Here is a 25,983-nt window from a genome sequence, read left to right as displayed (position 1 = left end):
TCTGTCAAGTCTATGCTGAAACCAAATTGAAAAATCTTTTTCAAGGCTGACTTGTTTGTCGTAATAGTGCTAGCTGCTAAGCCTTTTTCAAATAAAGATCTGAAAAAGGATATAGCTGAATTGATTGTCATGATTCTAATAATATCTGATTCTCTCAGGAAGGTTGCTAACTTTTTTGACTGCAGCAATCATACTGTCTCAAAGTTGAATCTCTTTTTATCAGATTCCAAGAAGAGAATATTTTGAGGATCAATATTCGCATCTCTTTAGCTGCAAACTTCATGAAAGTTAGGGTTTTGAGAATCCTGAGGAAGCGAACGCAGTCTTCGTTTGCACTGACTGGGAGAGCCTGGGATTGGGAATTCGAAGAGGAGACGAAGACACAGTTCCAGAATTAGAGGGTACCAATTGCTCTTCGGCCAGTCTGGGGCTACTAGAGCCACTTGACCCTTGAATGTCCTGAGTTTGTTCAGCACCTTCAGGAGAAGATTCACTGGAAGACATAAATCTTCTCCAGTTGTTCCAGTCTAGGGCCAGGGCGTCGTGGCATAGGCCAGAGGGTCCAGGTTTGGGGGCCACATAACATGGAGTTTGTGGTTCGCTTGGGATACGAATAGATCCACTTGTAGACCTGGAACTCTCTGAAGAATCCACTGGAACGAACTGTTGTCCAGTGACCATTCCGACTCCAGAGGAACTGATCGGGATAGAGCATCTGCTATGACGTTTCTCACTCCAGCTATATGGGTGGGGAGGAGGTGCCAACTGAACTTGTCCGCCAGGGAGAAGATGGCTACCATGACATGATTTAGATGACGTGATTTGGAGCCTCCCCTGTTTATACAATGGACTACCACTGCGCTGTCTAAGACTAGCTTTATGTGGGAGTTCTTTGGCGGACGTAACCTTTTTAGAGTCAAGAACACCGCCATTGCTTCAGTACGTTTATGTGAAGCTGACGGAACTGGGGTGACCAGGTTCCTTGAACCTTCTTGAACTGAGAAATATCCTCCCCAACCGCTTAAAAACGAAGCGTCTGTGTGGATGGTAATCCCCGGAGGAGGAAACTGAAGGGTACTGATATTGACAAGAATTCTTGACTTTTGCCCAAGGGCGTAGACGATTCCGTAGAATCTGAGGGACTGAGGAATAATTTGTCCCTGGACCATGACATTTTTGCTCGTGAGCGCCAGATTCTGGTTAGGTCTTTCAGTTTGGCTTTCATCAAGATGTTTGTCACTGAATGCAAACTGGAGTGACCCCAGAATCCTTTCCTGGGTTCTCCTTGAAGCAAGTTTTGTGTCAACTAGAAATTGCTTTACTGACTTCGCTATTTCTTTCCTCTTGGCTGAATGGAATCGACAGAGTATGGGAGGATAGATTCCATTGAATGCCCCACCCAGCCACTGAAAGTTTGACCTCCCGGAGTGAGTCTTGATTTGGGTTCCTGTTTATCTTAAAGCCTAGATATTCCAGGAACCGGATTACTTTCAGTGTTGCTTTGTGGCATTCCTCGACTGTTGGAGCCCAAATTAGACCAATCGTCGAGATACGCTACTACCATAATCCCTTGCGATCTTAGTTGTTGGACGAAACCACTTCCGCCAACTTCGTGAACACCCGGTGGTGCTACGTTGAGACCGAAGGGAACTACCTTGAATTGGAAGAATGCCTGATCTCCTATCTTGAAGCCCAGATACGGGCGAAAGTGTCTTGCAATAGGGATATGATAGTATGCGTCTGTAAGATCGATAGAGGTGGTGACGGCCCCACGGGGAAGTAAGGTCCGCACCTGCGAGATGGTGAGCATCTTGAACTTCGTCGCAGCAAATGGCCAAGTTTTAAGGCGGGACAAGTCTAAGATTACCCTTCTTTTTTTGTGAGCCTTTCTTTGGAACGCTGGGAACAAGCGCCCTTGAAACTTTAATCTGTTGACTCTCGCTATTGCTCCTTTCTGAAGGAGGTCCTCCGCATACTCCGTCAATTCTTTGGATGGAAGTTGGCGGGAAAGGTCTGGGTGGGGGCGGATTCGCCACCCAACTCCAACCCAGGCCTTTCGACACAATTGCTTTGGTGCCCATTTGCTGAATCCCCACCGGTGGCGGAAGAGAAACAGCCTCCCTCCTACCTGGAAGTCCTCATTGATGTTGGTAGCCACCGTCCCGCCCCGCCTCCCCTGAAGTGTTTTCCTCTATTTAAGGGAAACACCCTCCCGATCCTCTCTGACGAAAGGATCGCTTACCTCTGCCTCCCTTACCCGAGCGGTTCATACTTCTGAAAGGCCGGCCTGCCTTCGAACACTTGGTTGAAGGCTGGGGAGACAGCGTAACAGCGGTAGAGGTGGGAAGTAAATTGAGGCTGGGGGGAAATCACCATAAATAGGCTGTGATTGAGCCTTGGAGTAGAGGGTTTGGGCTGCCTGCACCAACGGAACAGCCGAAACAGCTGGGCAAACCGTTGCTGTTTCTTTTGGTAAGGCTGGAAACGTCTGGGTTTCTTCTGAGCCTTACCCCTGACAGCTTGATCTTGGCGTCTCTTTTGCAGTGAGACCCAACGATCCTTAAGGCTTTGGTTAAGCCTCGTAGCCTCTGCCTGGACCTCCTTTACCATTGCATCTGGGAAGAGGTCTGCTCCCCAGATGTTTGATGAAAGCAACTTATTCGGTTCATGCCGAATAGTTGTTCTTCTTGGAGTCCATGCTTCCGACAGTTTGTTTCTGGCTGTGGCGAACTCGAACATGTCAGACTGCACCGTTTGAGTCAGTGACTTAGGTGATTAGCTTGAACAGTGGCTCGGTAACCATAAGAAATGGTAGCCACCTCAGTCATGGCCATGGTGGGTTGAGAGACCTGGCCAGCCTAGACTTGGCATCAAAACTCTGCCTGAATGAGGCTATCTGGAAGTCTAAGTAGCTTCTCACCAAACTGCTCCATAGCACAGTCTGGTTTGAGTTTGCCCGCAGAAAAAGTGTTGGGCAGGTCTTCCACAAATCTCCGGTTGAGGGAAGTAAAGGAGATGTAGGGTCCGCTTCCTTTAGCTGCGGTAACGAGTCCCCCTTTTGGGCCGCTGGGATAGTGACCGTAGCAATCTTTGTCAGGAAAGGAAGCGGAGTACCCTCTTACCATTGTGAAGAGTTAGTGAATTGGACTCTTAAAAGGCTGTATTTTAGTGTTTGAACAATCCATGTCCTCTAAGCAACCTGAGCCATTCTCTTTGAGCCTGGTCACGTGAATAGAGGACTGTCTCTTTAGGGACCTTATCATCTCGCGTCATGGCAGCGGCGATGAGCCTGGCGTAGCCAATGAACGGCGGTTGGAGATCTTCCGGGTAGAACTCGAAGTCCTCAATCCTTCGAGTTCCACATTCCGGGATAGAAATAAGCCCGTCTTGGAAGGGGGCGTATGACGCCACTCTCCAGGGATTGTTCATAAGCTGAACGGAGGCAGAGAGTCATATGGTTGGCACTGAGCTATCCCTGTGCCGAAAGGTGGGGGAGTAGCTAGCGGAGCTTGGCTTAGGATCCGGCGATAATGTTATCCTGGGAGTTGATCCTATCAGACAACCGGGAGAACATCTGTTCCATACTGTTCTTGAGAGACCCAACCAGATCCACCCCCCCCATGTGTTGCAACAGGCCAGCATTGGGATCCAAAGCCGGAGCTGCTGCGGAGGTGGATCGGGTAGCTCTGAACAGGAACCAAAGGAAGTGGAGAAACGGTTGACTCCTGCTGGCGTGTGTGATCTTTCCTTGGAGGATCTACTCCTTGAGTTTGGATTTGGAGCCGGACCCAGAAGCTCTAGACCTCTCTGCTCCGGGGTTTGTAGCCGGAGACTTGCGAGATGTTGACGCCGACGACGTCTTTTTAGACGACAACGACGTCTTACTCAAGGTTTTAACCACCGTTTGTCCTTTGACCTTAGGTCTAACAGAAGCATCAGGAGAAGTATAAAGTTCGGCTCCTGTAAAGCCTTGGAAGGAAGCTGGAGAGTTTGCAGGAGTAGAAGATCCAGTGGCGCCCAAGGGAAGCCTTGGGCGTCCACGTACTCACCTCGACCAACAGGTCGTCAACACCTACCATCGGTTTTGTCAATGTTTAAGTCCAGTGTCGCGACTTCCGACGAGATGTCCTGGCCTGGATCAGTCAACGAAGCGGCGAGCTGCTGCTGAATTAGCGCAATAGTCGGGGCCAGCCTCTGCTGGGTCGACGTAGCCCGTTGACTTGCCGCCGGAAGATCAGGACCGCCAACCTCTTCTCAAGTATGTAGGGCTGACCCTTGGCGGCGTTTCTTCCCAAAACCGCCGACCCCCAGGCCCGAACAGGGTTGCCAGTGCGGTGTCTCTAACAGCCGGAGCCTGGAAGAGAGGGTATTTGTTAGTTTTTTAAGATTAACTTTAAATTAAAAACTTAAGTAAAAAGTTTTTAACTTAAAATTATAGGGGATGCGAGATCCCATATAAAATGCTTAAGTTTAAGATAAGATTAAAATTAAAAAAACTTAAGAACTATAATCTTGTAGGGATTGGCTAACGGAGTTGGAAATACTTACCCCGTCTAAGAGCTGGCTCACCAGATCATAGCAAATGGTGCAGGTCTCGTGAAACCAGACTTGGAGGTTCCCGTGCGGAGTCGCGCATGGAGCATGGGACCGGCAGACTTCATGCCCACAGGGGTCCTGGAGCATGGCATTGCATCCCTGATGCTCACAGTTGGTGGTCTGTAAGTGAAAAGACACATGAGCATCCTAAAAGATATCCTTACAGGCTAAAGGTTAAAAGAACTCCGCTGCATGCCGGAGCGCGAAAAAATTTCGGGCATAACCCCTCCCTTACCGCCTGAATAGGCTATAACCACGGAGAGATCCGGTGTGAGCATGCAATGGAGGGAAGGTTTAATGTAGCTTAAATTAAACTTAATATTAGTTTAAATTAAATACTAATCTTAAACCTATAAACATGTACGTACAAGGACTAAGTCCGGTGCGTGGCGGAGAGTGTCGCGATATCAGCGCGACGGAGTGGTTAGTAGAGACCAACTGTATGCCGCAGTCCGCCCGTCAGGGGTGAACTAGCACCTTTCCACGTGGATGCCGGAGCTCCGTAGATAAAGAGCCCCAGTAAGGTGGGAAAAGGGCGAGAGGGCAAACAGACTCGAGCTAGCAACGGAGCGACGGAGTAACGACGGAGGGGGGGGAAAGGCCAGTTTCCATCCCCCCCCCCCTTAGCCATCCGAGCGTACCGAGAAGTTGGAGAGGTCGAGTCCAGTCTGCGTCTGTCCCGTCCCCCTACTACTCCCTCCGCCTAGGGGGAGAGGGAGGGCAGGCCCGGGTATGTGGAGCGAGCGTGGGCAGACCAACCCTCCCCCCCCCCGGCCCTATGGAAGAGCGGGAGAAAGAGTGACTGGACAGGCGTCCTGGCTGCCCCGTGATCACGTAGTGACCACGGAGCGTAACAAGAGATACAATGAAACAATAAAGCCTAGGATACACAACCGACTGATCAGAGAGATGCTATAGAGATGCAACCGAACTGAAGAGCGGAAGCACATGGGACCAAATAGGACATAACCTAGGCTAGGTGAAAGCCAGACGCCGTACACTAACGTAAAACATAATACATAATTAAACAAAATCACTAAACGTAAAGAAGAAAATAAAACAGTAGGAGAAAAAATCCAGGAGTGTACGACTAAACCCGAAAGAAAGTCTACCACTCAAAGCTAGCCGGGGCCGATACTAAGAGTGTGGCTAGGGTCTGGATGGAAGATGCCTACAGCAAGGTGAAAAGACATGCATGCATGACATAAACCCCGTAGCTGTACCCTTAATATAAATAGGATAACTAATAACAGAGCGTAATAAAGTAAGGGAAGGTTCTGGGTATGGAAGACCAAGAACGAACCCGCCACGAGCAGAAACCATGCTGCCATGCTTCGACCTAGAGCTCGTATTTATACCTAAAAAAACGGCAAATACTGACTCAAGGCCGGAAAAAAACCAAATAGCAATAAACACTGATTACTTAACTTAGCTGCTGCAATGGTGGGGGGGGGGTTACAGGCTCCATTTACTGTACGCTCATCCGAGAACTAATCAGTAAAAAAGGCCGGGCACAAAAACACAGAGCAAAAAGGGCACGTGTATACGTTGTGCGCTAACTGAAAAGGATGGCCACCAGAGGCGCAGCAGTCGGCAGCATGGGATGGAGTAGTAGTAGTTGCTGCCCACTCTGTGGGTCGGCTCCCCTCTTGTGGGGATTTTGTAGTGGGAGATTTCTTTTGGCAAGTGTTCGTGGTAGTGGTCTCACTCGCCATAGTGTTCATACCGACACCCTCTTTTGGAGGGTGAGCGAGTCAGTTGTACTGACCTTTTCTTTATTTTATTTATTCTCGTGTATGTGTTAGTACATTTACCTTAGAAATAATGGATTAAAGGATATTTCGCGCAGCGACACGAAACTGAGCCCAGAAATCAGTTTTTTTTCCACGAGTGCCAAGAAAAAACACTTCTTGACCTTTACAGCCATTTTTCTGTTTTCACTTTTTTGCACTTCAACGCTAACTATTTTTTATTTGTAGGCCAATTTTTAAAGTTAAATATCCATTGGAAAGAGGAAAGAAAGACGAATATTTTGTTGGGGGCTAGATTTTTTCTTAGGTTGACGAGGAACTTTGTAGAACCAAATACCAAATCAAACAAATTTTTGGGGGGAAAATTCCCCCTCGCCCCATCCAAAAAAGCAAAAAATGGAAAAACTGTTCACAACATTTTTTTTCTACTATGATATACTTTCTGAGTATAAAGCCGCATTGCAATAGCTCTAAAAATGAAGGAAGAGTTACACTTTTAATTTTTTTTATTTTTTTTTTTTCAATAAAAACCAAAATAATCATTCGATCACTCTGAAATTTTTTTTGGAATATCACCTTATAAACATATTTGTATAAAATATAATAATTTCATAAAATCGGAGCATTATTTCTATATAGGCGGACGCCCCCCTTAATTGTTGTAATTGTACTAGCGGCTAGGCCTCTTTCAAACAGAGTTCTAAAGAATGAAATGGCCAGATTTGGGGTCATCTGATGAATATCTGAATTCTTTAAAAAGTCTGCTAATTTCTTAACAGCCGAATCGTATTGCCTAAGCGTTGAATCCCTTTTGTCAGATTCTATGAATATGACATTGTCCGGATCAATATTTGCCTCTTTATGAGCTGCAAACTTCATGAAATCCACAAAGTTAGGGTTTGTAGAATTCCTGAGGAAGCTGACACAGTCTGTGTTTGAACCACTTGCGTCAACGTCCAGGTCGTGGGATCCATTTGGGAGGAGTTTCAGCTCTAGAAAGAGCGGAAACCAGCTGCTTTTGGGCCAGTTGGGTGCTACCAGAGCTACTTGTCCTTTGAAGGAGCGTTAGTTTGTGTAGTACCTTCATCAGAAGATTCACTGGAGGGAACAGATAAATCTTCTGCCAGAGGTTCCAGTCTATCACTAATGCGTCTGTGGCATAAGCCAGAGGGTCCAGGTTGGGGGCCACATAGCACAGAAGTTTGTGATTGGAGCTTGTTGCAAACAAATCTACCTGGAGGCCTGGAACCAGACTGGATATCCACCAAAACGAATTCATGTCTAGGGACCATTCTGACTCTATAGGTTTGGTCCTGGATAAAGCGTCCGCTATTACGTTTCTTACTCCTGCCAGATGTGTTGCTGACAGGTACCAGTGTCTTTTTGCTGCCAAGGTAAAGATTGCTACTAGAACATAATTCAGTTTGGGTGATTTGGAACCCCCCCCTGTTTATACAGTGGACTACTGCTGTATTGTCCGAAACTATCCTCACATGATTTTTCTTGGGAGGAGACAAGTGCTTTAGGGTTAGCAACACTGCCATCGCTTCCAACACATTTATGTGGAAATTTTTCATACCCGGAGGACCAGGTCCCCTGGGGACATCTGGTGTTGGGAGTATCCCCCCAACCACTAAGTGACGCGTCTGTATGAATCGTCACTTTGTATAGGGGGAACTTGCATTGGTATTGTCTTTGGCAAGGTTCTTGGTTTCATCCAAGGAGAATCTCTTTAGTAGCACAGGGGGAATTGTTGAGACTTTGTCTCTTAAATGAATGTTGGCTCTCTTTCTCAAACTTATTGATGTCTTTTAGTTTGGCTTTCAGTAGGACGTCTGTTACTGACGCAAATTGAAGTAAGCCGAGAATTCTTTCTAGAGATCGCCGAGATATTTCTGTTCTGATAAATTGTTTTATAGCTGATGCTATCTCCTTGACCTTTTTTGGGAGGAAGAGACAGCTTGTGACACTCCAGGTCCCAATGAATCCCCAGCCATTCGAACTGGGTTGCTGGTTCCAGCCAGGATTTCTTCAGGTTCAACTGAAAACCTAGACTTTCCAGGAACTGAATTACTTTGGATGTCGCTCTGTGACATTCCTCGACTGTGTTCACCCAAATGATCCAGTCGTCTAAGATAAGGTTGCCAGCATTATTCCTTGGTTCCTGAGTTCTTGTACTACTGTCTCTCTGATTTCGTGAAAACTCTGGGTGCAATGTTGAGGCCGAACGGCATCACCTTGAATGCATAGATCTGGTGCCTAGGCGGAAGCCTAGGTATGGAGAGAAGTTTTCTTGCTATTGGAACATGATAATATGCGTCTGTAAGATCTACAGAGGTGGTGACGGCCCACGGGGAAGTAAGGTCCCTACCTGAGAGACAGTCAGCATACGGAACTTGTCACAAAGAACTAAGAATTGAGTTTGGACAAGTCCAGAATTACTCTCATTTTGGTAGACTTCTTCTTTGGAACAGTAAACAGACGTCCCTTGAATTTTAGGCTTTTTACCCTCCTATCTTTTACCAAAGATAGGAGACCTTTGGTGTACTCCTCCAGATCCGGTGAGGGGTCTGGAAGAAGTTCACCGGCAGAGGTGGAGACCCCTTTATCCACCTCCAACCCAGCCCCTTGGAAACAATACTGTGAGCCCAAGGGCTGAAGGTCCATCTATCTCTGAACCAGTATAGTCTCACCTCCTACTTGATTCATCTCACTGGTTTTGTGCTGGTTTGAAACCTCTGCCTCCCCTTGCACCTCTGGCTCTAGGTCTGCCACGTTGACGTGACTGACCTCTAGCTCTGCACTGCCAGATTGTCTGGCATAGCCCCGAAATGATCCGGTGGCTTCATAGACCGGGTTGAAGGCTGGAGAAGACATCCAAGTTGCCGTAGCAGTTGGTTGCGAGCCTTGTGGGGCTGGTACTATCATAAATTGTTGTGGCGGAGGTGCCTTAGACGTCGAGGGTTTCAACGCCTGGGGCAGATAGATAGGCTGATACTGTTGTTGGGCCTGGGGAAGCTTTGTATCGGGGCGTAGTACCTTTTGCTTCTTTTTTCGGCTTCTGATGCTTGCTCGTTGGATCGAACTTTTGTTTTGATGGAAGTCCCCAACGAACTCGGAGGCTCTGATTGGTTCTAGAGGCCTCCTGCAAAACCTTGTCTACATCCTCCGGGGGAAAAAGATTCTTACCCCAGAAAGAGGACTTGATCAATCTAGTAGCTCGTGCTAATAGATGCCTCAGCCAGCACATATTTTCTGCAGGTTCTCCTGGCTGCAGTGAATTCAAATAAATCTAACTGAAAAGTCTGCAGAAGACTCTTCATTAGGACCTGGAAGATCTGTTCTTCTCTATACATGGAGGCTACCAACTCCAGTGATGTTACTGTGTTGATGGACCTCGCCAGCCTAGATCTTGCCTCAAACTCTGCTTTCAGTAAGTTCTCAGGCAGGTCTGGAAGTCTGGTCTGAGAACAGAGTGGAGGCGCAGTTAGGGTCCAATTTCCCAACCGTAAAAGTCGACGGAGCGTCATGCCAGAATTCCCTGGTGGCTGGCATGAGGAGGGAGGTAGCTTCCGTCTCCTTAAGAGCTGGCATAGGGAGATCTTCATAAGACGCCTGGAGCATTAGCTCCGCGATCTTGTCCGTGAATGGGGATGGGACCTCTTGGGGTGTCGTAAAGATGGTATACGACCCCTTGTGAGGCGTTAACCTGGTGTTAACGCATCCCCAGTCTGCCAGCGTGCGAGCCCAGACAGCTTGGGCTTGTTTCCTTCAGAAATATGACTTCTGGGCTTGGGCTTGTTCCTTCAAGGAAATATGACTGTCTCCTTAGGAACTTTGTCAACTCTGACCAGGGCGTTCTCGGTGAGACGGACAAAACCATTGAAGGGGAACTGCAGGTCTTTGGGGTGAAACTTGAGGTCCGAAAGGGGTCGAGTACCCAGCCCTTCAATAGTCAAGGTGCCATCCAGGTGGTTTTCACTTATCAGCACCCCACCGAGAATGGAACACCCCCCCACACCGCCCAATAACCATGGGGAATTGCCTGTATTTTGAATGGGTTTTCCAAATAAAAAAGAAATTCATTCCACCCAGTAATTCTTTAGAAAAGAAATAAAGTATACATACTTCAAACAAAATGAAGCAAAGTAATTAATCATCGAAATTAATCTTAGAGCCCAAAATATATATAAAAGAAGTCATGTATGAACAATCACCACCATTCTCATCTAAAGTGCAGTATATGGCAACTGGACCACTGAAAAGACAAGTACTATATACAAATGAGGGAGACACTAGTACTAGTGTTAAACATAGTTTACCTTAAATCTTTATGAAGTTACCTCAATCTATGAAGGGTAAGATAAAATAAAGCACTGAAATGATACCTAAGCAACAACATATTTTGTAATAGCCAAGAGTGATAAAACAGAATATTTAAAAGGTACAATTCACAAATCTTACTCACATCAAAATCCATATAGCTAGAAAAAAACAAAGAAATCAAAACCAAATTGAAAAGTTACCTGTGGGAAAGGAGACCAGAAGTAATATTGAGCACGGAATGTGGCTGATCAAGATTCAGGTAACAGTCCAATAAACCCTTGTAGATGTCTTCAGAACTTTGGCTGACACACATACGTTCATAACAACCCAATGCATCTTGTAAACGACCTGCATAATTGACAATTCATCAATGTGATATTCATTTTTATATATCTTTATTTTTTAAGCTTAATCTTTATTTTTTAAGCTTAAACTTTACATGATTTAATAAATGGTAACTTTCTGGTTAAATGCCAAGCTGCATCCTAGAAACTCCAAAAGAAAAAGCAGCCCAAAGAACAAAAATAATAAATGAAAAGAAACTCGTTAGCTTGCAAAAAAAAAACAAAAAAAAAAAACAAGGCATTTACAAGAAATTCAAACTGACATAATTATATTATATATCACATGAACCAAGATAGTATATGGTACATAACATCCTACAGCCAGTGTAGCAATTATGTGAAATTCTGTCTCACTCTATATTCCTTCACAATGAAATAGCATTAGTATTTCATTTCAAGTATTGTAAGATATTAAAGTTGTTAATAAATACAGTGTCTACTAATTTTATACTGATAAAGTAGCTACTATTTTCCAATGAATTTTGGTACATAAAATGTTGGGGTAGAACAGACTCTTTAGCCTTGGCAGGCAACTCTTTTAGGAGAAGGTCACTCCGAAATCAAACCAATGGGTAGAAGGGACTCTTTAGCGTTGATAGACAACCCTTCTATGAGAAGGTTACTCTAAATTCAAACTTTGTTCTCCAAGCTTGGACAGTACCATAGCCACTGACAGTGACCTTCCATGATTTTGGGTTTGAGTTCTGTTGCCTGTGGTTCGCAATTCAATGGATATATCCTTGAGGGAAAAAGAAAAATTGCTTGGTGGATTATCAGGAAAGTGCCTTCATCTTTACCTAACTTATTTCCTACTGAGCATTTTATTTCTAAATCTATCCTGACTGTCCTCCCCCCAATGTTATGGCAAACCTGGCATATTACATTTGCTTACATAAAAGGAGTGCCGGCCCCACCTAGTTGAGCCAGGTTACTTCCGACACGGGCTTTTTTTCCATGACATATGGACATGTTTTATTAACACTTTATATAAAATTTTTAAAAATACAATTAATAGTATTGCTGTTGATAGCATTGTTGTTTATTGTTCTGCTGATTTTTACAATGTTACTGTTGTTATGAATCTATTAGTTTTGATTTTGATATGTTATTCTTAATTCTTTCAGGAGACACTGAGCTGAACCCTGGACCTCTTACTCGTTGCAGTAAGAAAAATTGCAGAATACTTTACTCAATAATTTGGGGCTTATGGTCAACTTTCCTTGATCTACAGAGTTGTGCCCATAACTATGATTTGATCTTATCTGAGACTCTTGTAAATAGTAACAATGTCGAATTGTTGCAGTTTTTTAAATCCCGGGGTTTGATGGGCCCTGACTTTATTTATCATAACATCCTCACATGCACAAGGTATGGCTGTATACACTACGTCCGGACAACCTATTTATCATCAGAAAAATCTGAAGTACAGTTACCATGAAGTTCTTTTTGTTTTAAAATTTTCAGTAAGTTCTACATTGTATACGTACTTGCAGTGTACTGGAATCCAAATATCGACAATTTTATACATGACTGTCTCTTGGAGAGGATTAGTATGGCCCAGTAACAGGACTCAAAAATTTGATTTGTTTAAAGTGTTTTTAGAGGGAGGTGTCAAGTATTTGGCTAGTCGCAGGTGGTTGTGGTCCCTATCCCCCCCCTGCGAGTGAACTGTACAGTGCAATGCCTCTTAACCAGAAATGTCAGTTATTCAGAGGTTTTCAAGCCTCTAATGACACCACAGGAATTACTTGCAGTCAGTTGATTTACATAAAACATTCATAATTATCACAAAAATGACAAATCTTTTAATCAATTTGTATTTTTCATAACTAACAAGCATGAGGTCTTAATAATAGGATAATCTTCTAGCGCCAGCTGAAAACCAGTTAAAAACAATCAAAGATTATAAAGCATGGAATCTGTGGCATCTGGCAACTCATGAGTATACTAGGTGGATGCTGGTCGCCGACCAGGCTTGGAACCTCGTGATGCACCAGTTTTGCTCTCCTTCCCCCAAGCTAGTTTTTTTTTATCAAAGCCTGTACCTTGTTTCATATTTATTCAGCCCAGAAGTTGCAGGGAAGTCAACATTTTTAGACGACCTTCCGTTTTCTGTGTTGGCACGCTTAGGACAGCTGCAAATTGCAGTAGATGTGCCTTTTTCTTCTGCTTTGTCATCACTTGTGTTATGAGCATGCTGGTCCGTCTCCCAAGGGGATATTGCCCCTTCAGGGAGAGAGGGCCCAGGCCTCTACTTTTTTTTTTTTGTTTTTTTTTTTTCTTTTTGTTCTTTAGTATTTTACTTTTTGTTATTTTGAAGATAATTTGAAAACATTTGTACTGACATTGTTTTTATGTATCTTTCTTTTTATCTTCTTAACTTTTGGCTGACTCTTCCTCTTTTGGCTACACTTAAGAATCACCAGAGTAAAAAAATTTTATTCATTCTACTATTTAATACTGCTCTATTTATTGATCATCCAGACCTAGTCATAAGAAACTCCACAGTCATTGGATGACCATCATCAAATATATTTCTTCATACTGGATTTACAACTTCTCATATATCTGTGATCCAGGTTAACATAGCTATGCACTGTTCAGCTTCTTCATTAATAATTGTTTCTGTATTATCAGGGGTATATTTTACATATGGAATAATTCTTTAATGTAAATTATTTATATATGGTTTATCAGAGGTTTGATGACTTAAAATGAAGCTTTCTTTAGTGAATTTAAAATGAAGTTTTCTTTACTGAATATTAATGTTTCCTTAACATTTTCAAAATTTTTCATGTGGCATAGGTTTTTTGTATTTTTCAACATCATTTTTTTTAGTATATAACATAATCTATTCATTATTACAACTGTTCAAAGCTGCCTGAATCAATTTAGAAACAGCTTTGAGCCTGGGGTCAATTAGTATCCAGAAAAATCAGTTAACCAGAACCCCACTCGGGATTTTGATGATTCTGGGGTAACAGTTTCTTCCCTTCTTATAATAATCTCTTGAATATATGTATTTGCACTATCTGGATACTGCTGTTATGTGGAGGGTCTGCACTACCGCAACATATATAAAATATGAATGCAATAAAAATTAAAACTGTTTGTATGATTGGCAATGCTACATGGACAGAAAGGGGTAATGGTAAGGCTGATAAGCCATAAGCATGTTGAAAAAGGGGTATTTTAGGGGTTGTAGGCCATGGGAGGGCAAGCTGAGAGGGCCCTGTCTGTGCTACTTTGTTAGTTCCTCCCTTTTTATGGCAAAACAAAGAAAAGGGTTCAGAGCTGATCTTTGATGAATATTAATAATTGTCTCAACCTGTTTCTGCAACACTTGCCAGTCTCCATTCTAAATTTTGTGGTAAAGAAAAGCAACATTACCAGTTACAAGTCTTTCATGTATGGTCTTCACTCATAAACTCCTCTAACTGTCTTGGCATCCTATCAAATGCTTTCTGAAGTTCTACAAGCATGTGGTATAATCTCTTCCCTTCACCAAGTACATACTTTTCCCATAGTTACTAATTATAAAATGTGCTTCAGTTGTTGATAACTCTGGCATGAAGCAGCTTCATGTCATCACCAGAAAATCTCCATATGGAAAATCATTAAAAAGTGATGGGAAATGAATACAAACAGAAAAAGGGTTATCAGGCCAACATAAATCTGCATTTATGGAGCCCTTTGGCTTCAGGCCTTGTAAAAAATAGAACATGAAAATTTAATGCACAGTATAATTTTACCTGTGGATTCATATTCAAGAACTTGTTCCTCTAAGGAGGGATCATCACGACGAATTGCTGCTACACCAGCAACACCATCAGGCTCATCCAGTGAAACATAGATACACTGTAAAGGAGATAACAATTTCAATAGTAAATTATCTTATTGCCAAATAAGTTCTATAACACTACAAAAGATATCTTGAAATGAAGTGGCAATGCAAACAATGTTCTAGGGTAATTACCAAATGCAAACAATGTTACTATTATTTTGGTAACGAAAGAGGAATTAAATAAGCATTTCTTTTACTTTTAAACTGGTTACTGTACTAGTATGCACTCCACACTACTTAATGAAATATGATATTGTTAAGATACAATAAAGTTTGTTCATACTTACCTGGCAGATATATATATAGCTGTATTCTCTGAAGTCCGACAGAATTTCTAAAATGACAATTTGTCGAAAATTGCATTTTTCCTACTATACAAACCTGAGGTCCTTTAACATAGGAAGGTAACTAGCGGCAGCTGGGACGGTCGTAAGCTTCGAACAAGGGGAGAACGGTAGGTTAACTGCTTGTCCGATCGTGCGCGCGCCCGCGCGCCCGAGAGGTGAAGAATGAACCTTTTGCTTAGGCCCATGCAAAAAGTTGCAGAGTGAGGGGTGGCATGAGGTGGGACTATATGTAAAGGACCTCAGGTTTGTATAGTTAGGAAAAATGCAATTTTCGACAAATTGTCATTTGTTCCGATACGTAATACAAACCCTCGGTCCTTTAACAATAGGAAGACTCACTTCTTGGTGGGAGGAATCTGAGCTTTTTGGTGAACATACTGGTGTTCGTCCAACCCTGGAGTGCCTCCCTGGTCGTAAGAGCAAGGGAGGGATCCAAACCTCTGTCCGATTGATCGGGGTGTGCACCGCAGGATCAATGGTCAGACCTCTGGGCCAAGTACTAAGAGAGAGGCAAGCGTATCTCTTCGTACCAGCAAGCAAGAACTTGTTCCTGTTTGCAAGAGACAATCATAAATGATGGGTTTGTCTCAATTTGGCATCCACTTCCTCCCCCTTGTTGGAGGAAGTGGTGGATATTTACTCCTATCCCTACTGAAAGGGATAGGAGGTGGTGCTCTATTGAGTAGCTCACCTGCATCTCGTCCTACCCAGCAGGGTGACGACCGTGTCCCTCTACCCAAAGGTAGAGGGAAAAAAGATGGAAGAGAGCCAGTCACACTCTCATTCCTCATCCATTCTTACGGTCACACCAGGACTCGATGCTGTTCAGCCTGCGAGGGTCTGGGTTAACTACACAACGTGTTGAGCAACCACCACGGTTTCCCAAGGAAAAAGATCCAAGGAACTGTGGGCAATATCCTGAAGGTAGAAGGAGGTGCATGCGGTCCGGTTGGACCAGGCGCCTGCCTTCATTACCTGCGCCACGGAGAAGTTCTTGCGGAACGCGAGAGAATGATGAAGAGCGTCCACACTCATCCTGGGTGTCGAGTTTCTTCAGACAGCTCCGTCGCACCTTCACAGACAAAGCACGCATAGCCTTCGTATCGGAGGCTGAAGTCCATTAGGGAGGGTATTGTGAAGGACTCGAAACAATTCGTCAGTTACCGAAGGGTTCTGAGTCTTCGCCTACGGAAGATCGGTACGAAATCGAGCGTAACAAACCCCTCCCCATCCCTTTGTGCTTAAACTTCTCAAGAGAAGTCATGCAGTTACCTAAGACGAAAAGAAGGGAATAGTCGTATGACCTATCCCTCTTCTCGACTTTGGTTATGTACAGTACTCATACTGACAAGCTATTAAGACGAAGTAATGATTGCTCTGGAACAACCGAACTAAGTCCACAGCATAGTTCGTACTGACTCGGGCGCTCTGACAGCTGCCGACTGACTGGTTCGGAATCAGTAGAGGCAGCAAGTTGTCCAAGCATCCGGGTAAGTCACGTGACCTTCGCCCTTTAAAGTTATGCTGAGAGACTAACAAATAAATATTTGTAGTCACCGATGCCGGACGGCGCGGCGATGATTCTCTTAATGCATAAGCTCAAAAGGCGAAAGTCAATTGCCTTCAAAAGACCGGGGTCCCTGATGGCAAGAAAAATCTCATAGACGTTGAATCTCAGCTTAAGGAGAAACAACACTATGTGACGTTGAAGACGAAGGTAGGCAATGAATGCAACCTACGTCTTCCAGCTGAATCGAGAGAAGGAATCTCAAGATTCTAAACCTGTGCTTACAAATGACTGAAAACGCTAACCGCCATTTCATTGCTGTCCGTTGTACAATGAAAGGCGGGGCGTTCTTCAGTAATGAAACAGGGAGAGCCGCTTGAAGAACTCTGCTTCTCATGGGCTGAACGTTTGGAAGTAGAGCTGGCAGGTGTGGGAGTAGGCGATGTCTCTTTCAATACATCTGCTAATCCGGGGTGAACAATGAACAATTGTACACCTTCGAATACAAGATATTTTGAGGACAAACTCAGATTCCGCAAAAATCATTCGCATTATCGGGATACGATGCAGCAAGAGACTATTACAGAATTCTGTTTACCGTGCGGTAAACAGAAAGATGAGAGTCGAATAGATATCTCTGTTTAAAATTCTCGCAATACCGAAGACGATGAATACTACGTTTCCCAGCATAGATGGTCATTCATGTATGCGAGAATCCCTGTTAATCAGAGACTTAAGTCCGTGATTGTTGGGCAGAGATACGGTTGTTATTCAATCAAAGCAGGTGAGAAAGACATAAACAACCGTCTACCTCAAAGCGGCAGCTGATACTGAAATGCTCGGGCAATTCAATACGCAGTAGCTGTCGCTGACTCGTCATCCTGAGTTGCCAAGTAATCTTTTCCACGAAGGAATGCGTTCGGCTAGAACCACCGAGCATAAAAAGATATGCTCGAGCAATTATATTTAAGCGAAACGAATTTCGGTAAATATAAAAGCTTAAATGGTGTTGTTGTGACAACACCATAAGTATATAAAATTGAAACTGGAAACTCCTGGGAGGTTGCAGGGCAACCCGGGTTGCAGTTCAATTAGAATACTTTTCGTCTAAGTCGCAATCCGTAGAATAACCAGGATATGCGCCTACCCCTCGGACCATACAACTGCTTAGCAGAATCATGTCGCGAGGTTAATATACGTAGTATATTTGTAGGATTCTGAACAACGATCTCCATCCTAAATTCTTTCCTTCAAGAAAACAAAATAAGGATTGGAGATCGACCACCTTCGTTCTCTATTAAAGAGAGTGAAGGAGAAGTCTTCCTCGAAGGAAAGCTTCAATGGTGAACAGAATACTAAGACGATAGTTCCAGCCAAACTGGATATTCCCCGTCCGTTCTTCTCTATTCCAGGTTGGTCGCCTACTGTGAGATAGTCTTCTTTCAGCAGCAGTCTTCTTCCTAATGCTAGAAATTCCAGGAATTCGAGCATAGGCTGAGGTTCCCGATTATCGTGTAACATATCGGGGATTCTCGTCTCGCTCACTTTGGACCGTGGTCTCGCCTATGTTTTTGGAGGATCGTAAGAAAACTCTAACACTGAATTCGCTAGAAATTCCGTAGAATTCTAAGCAGTCTGCGAAACCCACCCCCACCGAATTCGTCAAACGTTATCGGCTGGTGGTCCTCTCGATTCCCGTAGAAATCGAGAATGGGGCAGGATCCCTCCTCAACGACCGGGGCTTACGTCAGGTTAGGACCCGAAGGTCCCCCCTGGTAGCGCAGTCCCCACGTGGGATCCTACAGAGAAATCTCTGTAGGATCCTTCCCCTTTCCCTCGTAGCCGTAAGGAGAGAGGGAATGGGGAGGAATTGGATACTCGCTCGCCTTCCCAGTGGAACTAGCAGTTGGAGAAGAGTAGGAGCAGCCATCGCCTTGCGGCGATGGCCTCTCAGGTCTGGGAAACGTATCGTCAGGAAGACGTTTTCCCGAGGAGGGTTACGAACTCTCACTGTAGGTAAGGGTCTGCCGCCACTGTGAACGTCGTCTGGGTGGGCTGATCGACACCTGACAGGAGAGAGCCGATACCGTCCTCCGACTCATTCCAGTCCTCGTCGAGGTCGAAACCTCTCAGGAGGACCGAAGGAGTATTTAAATACGGTGTCCGAAGACACGTAGAAAACGCCGCTGTCGCAGTAGAGGAGGTGGAAGTAGCTTGATCGACCGGCCAGAACTGAGAGAGCCTTCTTGTCCGGAGACGAGAGACTCTGGTTCAAGACAGAATCGGCAAGCTTCGATCGCGGCAAACCCACCGTCGGTTTGGGTTCCCTCTCGGGCCCCAAAACGACTCGAGCAGAGACATGGGCTCTGCTGGTGGGTAGCGGCGATCCTTCCCCCCGGTACGTTTGTGCTGACGAATCAGTGCAATAACCTGGGGTAAAGTTACTCTGAATCTCGGAAGCTACAGCGTCTTGAGAGTAGGACCGTCCAGTCCCTCCAACAAGAGCAGCTCCCAGGACCCCCTCCTCCTTCAGAAGAAGGACCAGCAACAGATCCCTGACGGTTGCCTCCAATCACTTGCGCGTAGTCCTGGTTGGTCCTAAGACCAACCTGGCACGTGCGGCGTCGTGACGGGATCGTGAGCGGCGCATCTCTCAACGATCACTCCTATATACCTTCGCTCTTCCTGGCGTATGCCGAGGAAGTTGAAGGTATCGGAGAGACAGAACTGACGCTACCCCCTCTCCCCCTGACGGTCGCCTCCAATCACTTGCGCGTACGTCCTGGTTGGTCCTAAGACCTACGTGGCACGTGCGGCGTCGTGACGGGATCGTGAGCGGCGCGGGGCACCTCTCACGATCACATCCTAGCTACCTCGCTCTTCCCGGTGTAGCCCGAGGAAGTTGAAGGTAGTGGAGAGACAGACCTGACGCTGCCCCCCCCGCTCGCTGGCAGGACCAGCGTACGTGGGGGGCTGCAGCCGATCCACCACCAACCCGCGTGGGGATCGATCTGCAGGCCTGGCCGTGCCGCTCACCTGTGGCGAGCGGCTCGACTGAGCACGTCACCCCGGTCCCCGTGCGTCAGACGAGCTGCTGAATAGGTCACCGTATCCGCCCGGTCCCTGTGGGAGCGGCGGTCAGTGACCTGCAGAGCTCGCTTTCGCCGTGAGACCGGTGAGCGTCCATCGCGGCACGTCAAACCGCTGGTACCAGCCGAGGGCTGGTACCGTCGTCGAGGGGACCTGGGGGACTCTCTTCCCAGCCTCAACCCGTGGCCGGTCAGAGACCGTCACGTCCACCCGAGGTACCGGCTGGTCGCTGCGAGAGCGGCCGCTGGCCTGGCGAGAGTCACCTGAGCGGCTGTCTTCGACAGTCTTCTGCTCCGTGCCTCGGTCATGACGCTGAGCGAATCAGGCGTCTTAACTTTGGCTGCACGGTACCCGAAGGAGATCGTACACTCGGGATCTCCCTGCGAACGAGAGACCCGAGCCGGAACCTGGCGTAGCGGCATCGCCGCTAGCACCAGGCGAGGAAGGAGTACCAGAGCTAACCGATACTCCTCTGGTCCCGTCTATCTTCTTTCCTTACGGAAGGGGAGACGGGCCCCGCTCCCGAAGGAGCAAGGAGGACCAGCAGAAAGGACCCCCCCGTCCCCACCGAGGTGGGACGGGCCCTAGAAGTTCCCGAAGGAGACTTTTTCTTAGGGGGGGGAGGCAGCCTTCTTCTTCTTCGGCTTATGGGCCTTAGAAGTCGAAGGGGAAGAGGCAGCAACCAGACGAAAGACGAAGATGACACCTTCCTCTCCTTCGTCAGCTCCACACGCAGGACAGTCGTCCCCATGGTCCTCCATCCAGGCGAGTCGGGCCTATTTGCCGAAGCAAACACGAGCCCGACTGCACCTGTCCGGAAGGACCTGGGAACTGGGGAAGATACACCATGGGAAGGGACCAGCATGGACAGGCGCAGGAACCAGGAGCGACAGGAACAGCAACCAGCTCAAGGAGCGGCAGGAACAGCTCAGCGGTAAACACGAAGGGACAGCAAGCCAGTAGCGGGAACCACATCAGCGACAGGTACGGCAGGCCCCAGCCATCGCCCTCGTAGAATCATCGGCAGCCAGCGTGGTACTGGCGGCGGACGGTCCAGGGGCGAGCTGCTGGAACAGCGGAAAGTCTGGGGCAGGCAACACGAAGAAAACAAAACAGGCGGCGGCGGCTACCCTTACCCCTCCTCGGTACGGTGGCGACCGGCCCTAGAAGCGGCAGACGGCGTCCCCCCACCGACAACAGCATGGGGAGTGTAGACCAGCGGGGGGAAGGCAGCATAATCGGCGTGAAGGTTGTAGTGGAGACCACTCCCCAGGTCACCGCCCCCAGACCTCGCTAGACTCTGCAGCAGATCGTGGGGATGCTAGGCACGCCCTGCAGACGCAGTGGGTCCATACCTGTCCAAGGTCGTCTCCCACGGCTGTAGCACCTCGTAGACACAGACAGATTAGTAAGAGGGGTTCCCTCACGCACGGGGGGGGAGACATGCCCACCCCGAACGGAAGGACCCCACCCCAAAAACAAAATACGAGAAAGCTGAGCGGGGGGGCAGAAAGAAGAACGAAGAATCGGATACCAAGGGAGTCGCGGGAGAGCTTTCCGACGACTTCTGGCAGACCTTCGCTTCCCCTACCCCGCACAGCAGTGAAAAGTAATATGAAATGAAACAGAATACTGCACTTGCGATTCACTTCATAGAACTTAAAGAGGGGAAAAATCAATCCCCCCCCAAGCGGTAAGAGCGGAAACTTGATCCATAATAAATATGATGCTATCATAAATATATATGAAAATGAACAATACTGCACTTGCTATTTCACTTTCACAGCAATAAATCGTAAGGATTAATTCCGGGTAAGAGCGGAAATTGATCCAAAAATTAAATTTGATGCAATAAATAAATGAAAATGAAAAGAAAACTGCATTGGCGAATCCACTTTCATTGCATTCTATTCATACAAAATAAGAGGCTCTTGCCGAGCGCAATCAAGCTCTCGGCAACGAACGCACAGGGCAAATATAATGAAAAAGAGTACTTACATCTTTCAATTACACACTTTCGCCCAAAAAATCATGACTCGGCGCGAGTGCGCCCGCCCTCGGCACCGAGACATAATTCAAGGGTTCAATTCATGAAAAGAGCGGAAATCGCGTCTCTACGCGATAGCTCCATTGTTGATTCATATTAAGTAATGAAAATGAAAACAGTGTACTACAGTTTCATTTTCAAGTCAAACCAAACCATTAGTAGAAAAAACACACTATAAACAAAGCATACGACGATGAAGCGGGCAGGGGGGGGGGGGGAGAGCGATGACGAACACGTCCTTCACACCCGCGGGCCGAAAGCAAAAGTGATTCTTCACCTCTCGGGCGCTGCGGGCGCGCACAGATCGACAAGCAGTTTAACTACCGTTCTCCCCTTGTTCGAAGCTTACGACCGTCCCAGCTGCCGCTAGTTACCTTCCTATTGTTTTAAAGGGACCGGAGGGGTTTGTATTACTACGGACAAAACTTACGACACACGTAGTGGAGTAGGGTGGTTAGTACCCATTTCCCACCGCTGGGAGGCGGGTATCAGGAATCATTCCATTTTCTATCAGATTTCTATCTCCACTGTCTCCTGAGGGGAGATGGGTGGGTACTTTAAATATATATATATCTGCCAGGTAAGTATGAACAAACTTTATTGTATCTTAACAATATCATTTGTTCATGAAACTTACCTGGTCAGAATATATATAGCTGAATCCCACCTTCTTGGCAGTGAGACAAAAAAGGATTTTTAGGAAACATATACATAGATGATTGACATCTTGGTTCCTTACCTGTTAGCATAGCTGACTTCGTGATTACTGTCACCCAAGCCTGCATCTGTAGTTGGTGCGCTCTAGATGATCTGTCAACGGGGACGTGACCAACAAGTGACTAGACCATGACCATACTTCTGAGGGCAACGAGGCAAAACCACCACCTAAGTTAGCCTAACAAAAAATAACTCCCACATAAAAAGGCTAATAGAAGGGAAGTCCGCATCGGTGGCCGACCCTACAACCATAACAAAACAGAGACTAAAAAAACTCACCTACCTTTTCTATGGGAAAGGATGAGTGCTACCTCCCTGCCCCCAAAAATAGTGTCTGCGGCAATACGTAACCCGCCAAGAGAGTAACAGTTTTCAATACGTCGTTCTCACCTCCGTAGGTAGTGCGAGGCGAACACCGAGTTACTCCTCCAAAAAGTGGCACTCAAAATGTCTTTGAGGGCCATATTTTTTCCTGGAAGGCTATCGAGGTCGAAATAGCCCTCACTTCGTGAGCGTTTACTCTCAACAGTCCAAAGTCAATATCCTTGCAAGATGAGTGCGCCTCCTTTATGGTGTTCCTTTAAAAAGAATGCCAACGCATTCTTGGACATGGGCATATCTCGGTCTCTTGACCCAAACACCATAAGTTCTCCGCAAGAACGTCTACAATTTCTTTGTTCTCCGAAGGTATCTTTAGAGCCCTGACAGGACACAGGACTCTTTGGCTCTCGACCAATGATCCTCTGCCATACCCTTGATCTCGAATGCCTTAGGCCAAGGGTTGGAGGGGTTTTCATTAGCAGAACACATCATTCCCAAAGAGCAGACCGCATTATGCCCCTTTGAAGCCGACGTGCTTACTAATAGCTTGTATCTCGCTAACTCTCTTAGCCGTCGCCAGAGCAGTTAAGAATACAGTCTTCTTCATCAAGTCTCGCAAAGACGCCCAGTGAAGAGGGTCAAAAGCGACTTGACATTAAAACTTTCAGGACCACGTCTAAGTTCCCAAGAAGGCAACTTAGGTAGAGGCACCTTGGTGGTCTCAAAAGATCTCATAGATCATGGAGATCTTGTTATTAGCTAGGTCTAGACCTCTATGGCGAAAAACTACAGATAAAAACACTTCTGTAGCCCTTAATGGTCGACACTGCAAGCTTCAAATCTCGTCTGAGATAAAGTAGGAAGTCGGCGATCTGGCTCACAGAGGTCGTGGTAGAGGAAACTCCTGTTCTTCTTACACCAGCTCCTAAAAGCTGCCCACTTCAATTGGTTACACCGCGATGATGATGGTCTCCTCGCGGGTGGCGATAGCTTTAGCCACAGGTTTCGAAAAAACCTCTCGCTCTGGCCAGCTTCTGGATAGTCTGAACGCAGTCAGACTCAGAGCGGAGAGGTTTTTGTTGGTACCTCTCGAAAGTGGGCTGTTTGAGTAGATCTCTCCTAACGGAAGAGATTCTCGGAAAACGCTACCAGGAAGGACATCACCTCTGTGAACCCAGTCCGCTGCGGCCAAAAGGGGGGCGATTTAACGTCAACCTCGTCCTTCCGAGCTGCAAACTTTCTTATCACTGCCCCCAGAATCAATGAAAGGGGGAAAATGCGTAGAGGTCTAGGCCCGTCCAATCCCATAAAAGGGCGTCTACTGCTACTGCTATCGGATCGAGAACTGGGGAGAGCAGTAAAGAGAAGTCTCGCCGTTCTTGATGTCGCAAAGATGTCCACCAAAGGACATCCCCCAAAGACCCCACAGCTCCTGGCATACGTCCTGATGGAGGTCACTCTGTCGGCAGCAATGTCCTTGTTGACTGAGGAGATCCGCACGACGTTCTCAACTCCAGCAATGAACCTTGTTAAGATCGTAACTTCTCTCGCCTTCGCCCAAAGAAGATCTCTTTCGCTTAGAGCGAACAGCCGAGAGTGAGTTCCTACCTTTGCCTTCTTCAAGTATGCAGGGCTGTGGTGTTGTCTGAGTTGACTTTGACTACGCGACGGGGAGCTTTGTCTGAAAGAACCAGGAAGCGCTAACTGATCGATGCAGCTCTTGAAGTTGATATGCCATGGGGGGGGGGGGGGGGCTAAAACCTGTTCCCCTCTCCAGGTGCCTGACACTTCTCCCCTCCTAGTGTTGCTCCCCACCCTGTTGGATGACGCGTCGGAGAACCCACACTAGTCGGGGTTCCGAAGCTTGAGGGACATGCCCTCCCTGACAGCTTCACGGGATCGAGCCACCATCTTAGATGGCTCTTTACCTCTCTGAGATGGTTACCAAAATCATGTCGAGGTTGTCCTAGTCTGTCCAGCTGTCCGACAGGAAGAACTGAGAGGTCGAAGGTGTAGCCTCCCCAGGGAAAACAAACTTCTCCAGCGAGGAAATGGTCCCCAGCAGACTCATCCATTCCCCTCACCCGAGCATGAAATCCTTCCCTAGAAAAGCGACACTTTTTTCTATGCCTTGCTGCTGACGTTCCTGGGACGGAAAAGCCCGAAAGCCACTGAATCCATCTGAATCCCCAGATACACGATGGACCTGTGTTGGGGTCAGATGTGGGACTTTTCGAAGTTTACCAGAAGTCCCAGGGGGAGCAGCTAAAGACAGAGGTCGTTTGCAGGCCTTCAGGCACCGGGTCTGCAAGAGGCTCGTATGAGCCAGTCGTCAGATAGAGCGAGATCCTGATGTTGGAAAGGAGGGAGCCCCACCTCGCCACATTCTTCATTAAGATGGTGAACACAAACTAGGGCCGTACTCATCCGAAACAAAGAGCCCTGAACTGAAATACCTTTTCCGTTTCAGGATGAAGCAAAGGTACTTCATTTGATTGGGGATGTATCGGGACGTGAAAGTAGGCGTCCTGAAGGTCAAGTGATACCATCCAATCTCCAGTCTTAAGGCCCCCAGAACTGACTGAGGTGTCTCCATCTTGAACCTCTGCTTCTCTATAAAGAGGGGTTCAGATGACTTACGTCCAAGACCGGCCCCCACCCTCCCGACTGTTTCGGAACTAGAAACATCTGTTGTAAAATCCTGGCGTTGCCCTGCCAGGGTCTAAGACCTGTTCTACTGCTCCCTTCTCGAGCATCTGCAGAGCAGATAGAAAAGTATCTTCCGCTTTTTCTCGAGGATACGACGGGACAATCCCTGGAGGGTGGATTCGTCAGCGGGGGTGACTTTACGAAAGAGATTTGTACCCCTTTCTATGATGTTGAGAGACCAGGTGTCCGCTCTCTCTTCTCCAGGCTTCTACGAACAACTGCAGCCTGGCTCTACCGGCGACTGAAGGACGGATCTCTCATTTCTTGCCCCTAGACTTAGCCGGGGCTCTACCCTCTAGGAAGACTTCTTCCTCGGGGTGAAGATCTAAGCTGAAGTTCCTCCACGAAAGGGCTTGCTGCTTTCTAAGAGACTGGCCTCCTGAA

The 25,983-nt window shown here is 46.6% G+C and overlaps 1 protein-coding gene across 1 annotated transcript in view; it reads right to left on the bottom strand.

The window, feature by feature from the left end:
• LOC135217537 (serine/threonine-protein kinase atr-like) overlaps positions 1–25,983 on the bottom strand; it is a 796,062-nt gene that overhangs the window by 231,534 nt on the left and 538,545 nt on the right. Inside the window, 2 exon segments of the mRNA XM_064253504.1 lie at positions 10,874–11,021; positions 14,770–14,875. Coding sequence (XP_064109574.1) covers positions 10,874–11,021; positions 14,770–14,875 — 254 coding nt within the window.

Source organism: Macrobrachium nipponense, chromosome 7, assembly GCF_015104395.2.
Source record: "Macrobrachium nipponense isolate FS-2020 chromosome 7, ASM1510439v2, whole genome shotgun sequence".
NCBI classification, from domain to species: Eukaryota; Metazoa; Arthropoda; class Malacostraca; order Decapoda; family Palaemonidae; genus Macrobrachium; species Macrobrachium nipponense.
The sequence above is the reverse complement of the archived record's forward strand: the minus strand, read 5'-3'. Positions and strand labels throughout refer to the sequence as shown.